This window comes from Mirounga angustirostris, unplaced genomic scaffold, assembly GCF_029215605.1.
Source record: "Mirounga angustirostris isolate CCGP_5_RB_7025 unplaced genomic scaffold, mMirAng1.0.hap1 SCAF_17, whole genome shotgun sequence".
NCBI lineage: Eukaryota > Metazoa > Chordata > Mammalia > Carnivora > Phocidae > Mirounga > Mirounga angustirostris.
Window position 1 is genome coordinate 43,305,057 of NW_026991725.1, and position 9,279 is coordinate 43,314,335.

At 63.8% G+C, this 9,279-nt stretch overlaps 1 protein-coding gene across 10 annotated transcripts in view; it reads right to left on the reverse strand.

Moving 5' to 3' along the window:
• Positions 1-9,279, reverse strand: part of AATK (apoptosis associated tyrosine kinase) — a 31,183-nt gene that overhangs the window by 14,525 nt on the left and 7,379 nt on the right. For 7 of the 10 annotated variants that reach the window (XM_045888296.3, XM_054510662.2, XM_064583225.1 and 4 more), the window contains exon 2: positions 120-253. The exons of 1 other annotated variant lie outside the window; for it this stretch is intronic. In XM_045888296.3, coding sequence (XP_045744252.2) covers positions 120-253 — 134 coding nt within the window. Of the gene's footprint in view, positions 1-119; positions 254-6,726; positions 7,495-9,279 lie in introns of those variants that run through there. 2 more of the 10 variants (XM_064583224.1, XM_064583226.1) reach the window with 2 other exon arrangements.

Consider the following 9,279-nt stretch of genomic DNA (forward strand, 5'->3'; position numbering starts at 1 on the left):
CCAGGTCTATATGGTCTGCAGGTGACTCCAGGAGGGGGGAAGCTCAGCACTGAGTGGGCACAAGAGGGCCTGACTCTTGGGATCCCGTCCACATCCCCCTCGGACCCCCGAGCCCTCACCTTGAACCCGATGCCACCCTTCTTACAACACAGACAGGCCAACATGAGGGCGATGACAGTGAAGAGCCCGGAGAAGGACACGGCCACCACAGCCAGGGAGGACGACCAAGAGAGCTCGCTGAGGGGGGCGCCGTCTGCCAAGGAAGAGGGGGTTACAGGGCAGACTCCACAGACCTGCTCCCCCATGCTCACCCTGACCCAGCAGCTGCACCCAGGGGCCAGCCGAACCCCTGACTCCCCAGCCCACCCAGACTCACAGAGGCCTGAACCTCAGCACCCTGACCCCTTGCTCTGAGACCCGCCACATCTGCCACCCACGGCCCGGTCCCCAGGCTCAGAGCAGGTGGACCTGCGGAGCCGCCCCCGCAGCCCTAGCCTGCAGTTCCCAGAATGGCCACTGGGCGCCGCTCTGGCCTCACTCAGAGGATACGGGGTTGGCAAAGCGGCGGAGCCTCCCCAGGTCCCAATTCTGGGGCTCACAGACACCCCTCCAAGACGTCAGGGTCTCGGGGGCCATGGGAAATTGCCCTCCACGTCTCTTCTAGACTCTGGTCACCCCGCCTCCCCAGGGGCGGTCACCTTGCCAAAGCTCTGAGTGCGGTAAACCCTGCAAGAACCCCAAGGGGCCAGGAGGAAGACTGGGCCCCGCTGAGTGGGGGAGATGTCGGGGCTGGCCGCATGCCAGGCTCTGTGCGACCGGGGGTCAGCGCCCTGAGACAGGAGGGTTGTCTGGTCCCTGAGGCCACGGGGATCCCACTGTCCCCAAGAAGGGGGCACCACACTGGCTAGGCACAGAGTTCCTGCATGCAGCCTGGCACGTCCAAGTTACCCTCTTGCTGAAGTGACCACCAAGGGCCCCCCGATGCTGTTTCTGTCCTGGGAAGAGCGGGGACTCCCCATCCTGCGGCACCAGGTCCACAAGAGCCCCCGCACGGCTGACCCTCACCAGATGCGGGAACGGAGGAGTCCGGACAGCATGACAGGCTCCCCGATGCGTAAGGATGGCCCCCGAATTAGGGCTCTGGGCCGCCCCCACCCCCCAGCTGAGCCAGGGCTTCGGGGAGCCCGGCTCGTCTGCTGCTCACCAGATAGCCCAGGTGTAGACAGAGGCAGGCCTGCCCCTCCTGTCCTGTCACGCTGGCTGAAGTGCACGCCCTGCCCCAGAGACCTCTGTCTGTCCATCCTCCGTGTGGCCCCTGGAGGTTTTCTGCCTTCCCACCAAGCACCCCCATAGCTGACCCCTCAAGACCCCGCCACCCAACCCAGCACGCCTGCCATGCCAGGCCCATCAGTTCAGGTCAGACCTGGTCTCAGCGAGACCTCATGGGGTCCTAACTGGCCACTGAGGTGACCCCCCAGGCCTGTCCCCGCTGGACAGGAGGAAATGAAGGCTCAGCGAGAGCGAGGAGCCTGCCTAAGGTGGCACAGCTGACCCCTGACTGATGTGCTTCTGCTCCCGGGCCTTCTGCACGCACATAGGAAGCCAGGGCTGCAAGCTAAGCTATCTGGGAGGGCTGCCTGGAGGCAGTGTGAGCCTAAGGGCCTAGAAAGATGGCAAGCACAACCTAGACTCCTGCTCAGGTCTCCAAGCCCGTTCCCTACACCCACACACAGGGAAGAGGGGCCCAGGTAGTTGGGGCCGGGCGGGGCTGGGGGGCAAGGAGGGCAGGGTCACCATGGCAAGGGAAACCAGCTCAGCCTGCCCCAGGGGGAGACCTGCATGGAGGGCAGCCACAGGCCCTGTCCCCGTGCCCAGAGGGGCCCCAGGCAGATACCCTCACAGGGCCTCTGAAGGCCACTTGGGGTGTGGGTGTGTGGAGGTCCCTCACTGGGCTCCCACACCGCACAGCACACAGCCCACAGGCGGCGGCCCACTGCAAGTCCGCCCAGGGCCAAAGAGCCCCAGCTCCCCGCACCCCAGGAAGCAGCCAGTGCTCAGGGATGCAGCCCTGCCACAGGGATCCATCGGGGGTGCAGCACACGCCCCTCCCACTGCCTCCACTGCACACAGGCTCCTGCACTCCCTCCCCTGGCAGGTTCTGGAGCCTGAGGCCGGTCTTCTGGCCCACTGGGCCCTTGAGGATGGCAGCAGGCACCATGGTCCAACACCGCCTAGCCCTCGGGGCTACGCAGACTGCTGCTGGGCAGGACTACCTCAGGAGGCCCAGCCTCAGCCTCCACCCTCGGCCTCTGTCCTTGGCCTCCAGCCTCAGCCTCCACCCTCGGCCTCTGCCCTTGGCCTCCAGCCTCAGCCTCCACCCTCGGCCTCTGCCCTTGGCCTCCAGCCTCAGCCTCCACCCTCGGCCTCTGTCCTTGGCCTCCAGCCTCAGCCTCCACCCTCAGCCTCTGCCCTTGGCCTCCAGCGTAAGCCTCTGCCCTTGGCCTCCAGCCTCAGTCTCTGCCCTCAGCCTCAGCCTCCCCCCTTGGCCTCTGCCCTTGGCCTCCAGCCTCAGCCTCTGCCCTTGGCCTCCAGCCTCAGCCTCAGGCACCCTGGGCCCAAACCCCTTTAAGTGGGCCCAAACCCACTGTAGCCCAGGGGGCAGCTGTAGGAGGCAGGGGGCTGGGCCGGGGGGTTCTGGAGGAAAACCCCATGGGGGCTTCCTGGAAGCAGCAACTAGAGCTCACCCCTGCCACCCCAGAGCCTCACAGGCCGGGTGGGTCACACTTCAGGCATAAGAAGGGTTCTTTTCCATTGTTATTAGGCTTCTGCTAGAATCAGGGGTATCCACACAGAAGGGACCAGAGTGCAGCTCCTTTGTGCGAAAACACAAGCTGTAAACGCCAACACGTTTGTGAAATTAAACACGCGTGAGAAGTAACAGCAAAAGCTAAGGAGTGCGCTGCAGGCATCGGGTGGGGAGCTGCCTCCCCACCAGCGCTCCCCAGCGTCCCCCCCACCGCGAACCGGGTCCTCACTCGGCCCAGCAGAACCACCCAGAACCACCCAGCGTTCCCAGCCGCCCTCCGTCCCAGGTCCCGCCCCCGCGGCTGCGCTTGCGTGGGGACGATTTCCAGCAGGGGACCCTGTCTTGCTTGTATCCCCCACATGGACCGTGACGGGGACGGCGCAGGCCTGGCAGCCACTGTCCATGCCAGAATGGGACGCCTCCTCCCCGGCCAGGTGGCCCGAGCGCTGCGGCCAGCCGGTCATTTCTGAAGGAGGTGCAGCATTCTGTGAAGCTGCACGGCCACGTTTAGGTACAGCACCTCACACTTATTGGGCACCTGCTGTGTACCGAGCTCTCCCTTCCAGGTTGCGAAGGGGACGGAGCGTCTCCGGGGAGCTGGGTGGGAGAAGGGTGGGGAGCACTGTTCAGAACAGAACCAGGTGCCGGGCTGGGCCTCCCATAAAAGGAAAATGTGACTTGTGTTTGCCATCAGGTAAGCCGTGTCCGGGCGGGGCTGTCACAGGACGGGATCATCCCCTCCCCGCTCCCTCTCCAAGCACCTGTCCTGTGACCCTATGGGAATGAAGCTCTACTCAGGTGAAGGAAGCCAAACTGAGCAGAGGGCGAGCCCTGGCCTGGAGCTGATCACACGTGAGAAATTTGCGATCATTAAAAGTGACTCGGTGTCACCAGGAAGACGCGGGACGCCAGGGGCTGAATGAGCCGCCGAGAGCCAGGCTGGCCAGGCGGGAGTGAGGGACCATGCAGGGGTCAGCAGCTCCACCACACCCCGGGTAACCTCAGACGGATGGCGAAGTCAAATTATAGCAGCACGGAGGAGAACAGGTAGACAGCAGGTTCCTGGAGAAGAATGTTTACGCTCAAAGCAATGGAGGGAATCACAAAATATCGATGGGTTTGGCTCCATAAAAACGTGTGTTCCACACAAGCCCCAGATGAAAGGCAAATAGCACACCAAGAAAAAGGATTTATAGAACAAAGATCAAAAGACTGGTGTCCTAACTACAGAGGGCCCACAATCAGCAAAAAATAAGAAAAGCACCTTAAGACACCCCCCCACACACCATAAACAAGCCAACTAAGCAAAGCCCACAAGAAGAGGTTCAGCCTCGTCCATAATCAAAGGAGCGCGACCCGAAACACCTCGTCGGCTTCCAGAGGGAGGGCGTCCCCGGCCGCAGCCCGCGCTCCAGAGCCCGCCGCCAGGTCCCCTGTGCGCGCATCCCAGCAGCAACGGGAAAGCGGGAGAGCTGTCCCTGGGGGTCGGCCCTCCCGTTGGCCGAGTGATTCCTCGTCTGGGAATTTACACCAAGAGACTGACCGGAGGACGCACAAACCCAGAACAAAAGCGAACCTGGGAACGAGTGCGTTACCAGTGCAGACGGAAGCATGTCTCCCACAGATGGTCGTTGCGGTGACGTTTATAACAAAAAACAGCCCAAACGGTCCCCCAAAAAAGGAAGGATTACAAAAAACACTGGTATATCTGCAAAGGAAACCATAAAAAGAGAATTGAAGAAGTTTTAAACCAGGAAAGCTCAACGTCACACTTCTAACTCTAAGTTAGAAGCAGCAAGGCCTCGAGGACACGTTTGGGCGCGAGGCGTCGGTTACGTGACTGTGGGGCCACAGGCTCGGGGGTCCCCCAAACACATGCATGAGGTCTCTCAAAGGGCATACTTCAAACATGCACAGTTTAGGAGCACCTGGGTGGCGCAGTTGCTTGAGCGTCCGACTCTTGATTTCGGCTCAGGTCATGAGATCGAGCCCCACGTCGGGTTCCACACTCGGCACAGAGTCTGCTTGAGATTCTCTCTCCCCCTGCCCCTCCCCCCACTGCACTCAAACTCTCTCACAGACTTTTTCTTTCTTAAAAAAAAAAAAAAAAGACCATGCACAGTTTACTCTGTTTCAGTTCTACCTTGATAAAGTTGCAAACCAAGAGGCAGGATGCAGAACCTTTTATAATTCCAGGTCACAACTAGTTAAACAAACAAACAAAAAAACCACCTGGAAGAAAAGATCTCAAATTACGAAGAGTGCTTGTTTGGACGGCAGAATTCTTTCTAGTCGTCTGCAGTTTGTATCTCCTACCATAGACATGCAGTCCATCTAGAATCAAACGTGTATAATTTTACGTAATTATCGCTCACACTCAATCCCATCATTCCATTTTTAAGACCCCCATGGCCCCAGCATGTGCAGAATAAAGCCCTGGCATCAGTGAGTCTTGGGGTGCACCCCCACCCCCCACTCAAACCCCACCCCGGAGAGTCACCTAGCCGGAGGTCGGTGAGGTCTCCCCAGGGACGCGATGGGGACACAGATGGAAGGTGGAGATGGCCTTGACCAGGCAGGAGAAGGGGCAGCGATCCTGGCTCCAACCACCCCCAGGGACTTGAATTTTGGCCCCGTCTCCAGAGCGCTGAAAGGACAGTGGGCTGGGCGCATTCTAGGTCCTGGGGCAGATCCCCCTCTCAGCGCCCACCTCGCTGTGCTGACCTAGACCCTCCTCCCCACCCCCAAGTGGACCCAGGCTGGGCCTCCACCCCCTTCCTGACCCATCGCGGTCCCAGCACTTCCTCCCAGGCTCCAGACCCCCACAGCCACCCGGGCCTGGCCCTTCCCTCCGGTGTACCTGGGCATCACAAACCTGCTCCCTGGACCCGTGCCCGGCCACTCCCCAAACCAGACACCCCAACTCCCCCCAAACTCCTCTTCCCTCTCCCCACATCCAGCCCTGCCAAAGCCACTGACCGCCAACAACACAGCCAGGACCCTGCCCAAACTTCGGGGGTCTGGAGCTTCCAGGCCCTTCCTCACCCAGGACCAGAGCCATCTTCAAAAGCACCACCCCTCAATGCCCCCTCTGAGCCCTCCACATGGACCCCCGCTTGTCCACAGCCTGGCCATTCCCCTCACCATCCCTTCAGCCTGAGGGGACATCCCGGGGGGACCTGAGACCACAACACTCAGGAACCGCTCTGACGGAGCGAGGACAGGACCGGTCAACCCTTCCAGGCTCAACGCCAAGGGCCTTGGTTCCCTAGGGTCCCCCGGAGGGGCCACACCCTGCTGTCCGCCCGGCGGCCGCCCTGAACAAGAAGAAGCAAGCAATCTGACCCACTAAGATGGCCACGATTTTTGTGATGGGAAGTAAGTGTGGCAAGGATGTGGACAGCGGGAAGCTTCGTCCTCCGCGAGTGACGCCGCGGGAAAGTGGCGGCCGCTCTGGGCCACGCCGAGCGGCCACGCTGGTGTGGAGTGTCCGGAGCCGGGCAGTGCACGGCTGCCCGGGGCTGGGGGTGGGGAGGGCCGTGCGCAGCATACTGAGTCTTTACGGGGTGAGGAGAATGTTCTGGAACCGGGAACGCACTGAATGCCCCATTGTCCACTCTGACGTGGTTCACTTTATGTTCTGCGCTTTTCGCTTCCACTTAAGAAGGCGTGAAGTGAGCACTCGGACACGGTGGAGGTCGGGTCAGGGGTGGGCCAGGCCTGCCCGACCCCCAGGGCCCCCAACGCCCCCCACCCACGGCTGGCTCACTCCTCTGCTGCCAGGTGCCCACAGCCTCCCGTCCCACCCCGTCCCCTCAGGGAGCTGCCCAAACCCTCCTGGGACAGGGGCCACATCCACAACAGAGAGTCCTGTCCATCGGGGCCAGACACCCCAGCTGCTCACACCACGGGGAACTCACTCCTCCGGTGGGGGCCCTCAGCACGGCCCGGTTGGTAAGCCCTGGGCTCCTTCTGGGAGGCATCCCAGCCTCCCGGCCCACAGGGACTCCGGCTCCAGGGTCAGCCGCGGGCCTGGGGTGGGGCCTCAGCCAGGCATCGGAGGACACCCTGGCACCAGTCTGCCTGCCCCCATGCCTGCCTGGTGACGCAAACGGGGTCCTGCACAGGAAGGAACCTCAGCCGGGAAGGCGTTCTGCTGAGGTAACAGGATGAGGCCCGCAAACAGCACTCAGGGTGGCGGTCCGCGTGCCCAGGGTGTCAGAGGCCTCTGACACCCTCACCTCCCAGCCCCTGGAGGGAATAAGCAGCAGGATCCGGCAGGATTCTGGGGTTCCCAGGGCGGGGCTGGGGGCAAACAGGAGGGAGGCCATGCTGTGGGCAGAGCTGGGGCTGGGGGGCCTGGGGGGCAGAGGCTCTCCACAAAGGTTTGTCTGTGGGCCCAGACCTGGAAGTTGCTTCCACAAGGAAGGGAGTCCCGAGCAGGACTCCGCGACCCTCCACCGGGTCTCTGCACTTGTGTGGCCGGGACCCAGGCCCCTCTGCCTCCTCCCTTCCCCCAAACCTCAGAGGCCAGCCTGACAAATGAAAGGACAGACCAGGGACTGAATCGGAGCCCTAACTTGTCTGCAAGGGAGGCTCCCGGTGCGGGGGTGGGAGCAGTGGCTGGAGCACACGTGCTCACACACGTGGGCTCAGACACACCGGCCTCCGGGCCCCCAGGCCCCGGCACGCCCACCTCCCCCTCCCCACCGCCCTGGCCCCGGCCTCCCATGGTGAGAGCCACACCTGCAGGACTCATTCCACCCCCCAAGAGCTGGCGCTGCATCCAGAACCGTCGCGGACAGCCGCCAGGCGCATCTGACCACAGCCAGATGGGGAAACCGAGGCCCTCCCTCCCCACCTCCGAACCTGATTCTGGGCCGGGGCGCAGCGGGACCCCACCTCCGCAGCTGCCCAGGCGCCACCCCCCAGCAGGCAGAGAGGCCCACGGGGCGTCTGGGTGGGGAGACTGTGCCCCACTGCCCCCACCCCAGAACCTTCCGCTCCTCCTCAGCCCCGAGGCCCGGTCTCCTCACGTGCCAGACAGAGCAGGGCGCCGCCTGCTGCAGGACAGAGGGGGCCGGAGGTGTGCGGGCCCGAGGCCGGCGCTGAGAGACCCCGGCGGTTGGTGGGGATCGGGAAAGACAGGGGGCTGGGGATGAGAGGCGAAGGCACTGCCTCCTCCAAGAGAGGGCACGCGGGGGTCCCAGGGCGCGGAGGGCCAGCTAAGGCGGGAGCCCGAGCCCGCCAGCCCCCCGCCGCGAACACGCAGCTCAAAGGCCCGGCCCGGCCGCCCCGCCGGGTGCACGGGGCCTGCTGGTGTGGCTGCGGCCGTGGGCCACGCGGGGTCACGGCAGCCGCTCACCTGGAGGGCTCCTTCCCGGAGCCCGGACCACAGGCCAGGGCGGCCGGGCAGTTGGCGCGGCCGGTGTCAGCCCCCCTGCCCGCTGTCAGTGTGGGTCGGGACCCGAAACCTCCCCAGAGCCCATGAGGGGGACCCTCGGGCTCTAACTCCCCAGGGGCAGGAGGGCACCAAGGGCGCCTGGGGCTTCCTTCCGGAGAACGCGGGAGGGGGCGCACCACGTATGCACACACGCACACTGACGAACAAATGCACGTATGTTTGCTCACACACACACGTTCACACGTGTTCACACGCTCTCACCATGCGCACCCACCACATATTTCTATGTCCTCACACTCAACCACCTGCGTGGGCACGGACACGCTCACACGGACGTGCACACACACTTGCACACCCAGACACGCACGCACGCTCTCGGCAGCACGCACTGGCCGTCTGGGGGTACGCCCGCCCCAGGGGCTCCGTCGGGATCCCGCCCAGGACCCACCACAGGGCCCGCGGAGCAGCCGCCCCGGCCCCGGCCCGCGTCGGGCCAGCTCGACACCAACACAGGGACGGAAGGAAGTTCCGCAATCTCCACACTGCCCAGTGACACGTGAGAAAGCCCAGGCCTGGCCACCAGCAGCGGCACCAGAGGCCCCCTGCGCATGGGGACCGCCCCCCCCGTGGCGGGTCCTGGCGTGGGGGCTCAGGGGGCTCGGGGTGGGCACGGGGAACACGGGTGCTGCTTCACATTCCCCCCTGACTGGCACAAGGGCCCCCCCACTCGGCCCCCAGCCTCGTCCACCTATCCTCACAAGACATGCCTGCCCGGGGACCCCACTCCCCCGGGGGCCTGTGGGTGACAGTCCTGACCATTTTGTTCACCTGGAGACCTGCCCTGGCACGTGCTGGACACCAGGTCACCCCGAGGGACCCGAGCTGGATAATGAGTCCCTCTCTTGAGCTTGGCCAGGGCGGGGGGCACTGGGGGACAGCAGCTCGGTAGAGGTCAAGGGGCCACCAGGCTCAGACTCGCCCCAGCCACCGATTTCCTGCCATCCTTGGCGCCAAGTTTCTGCCTGGACCCCACGCGGGGCAGAGTTGAGGTGAGGCCGGCTGGGGAAGG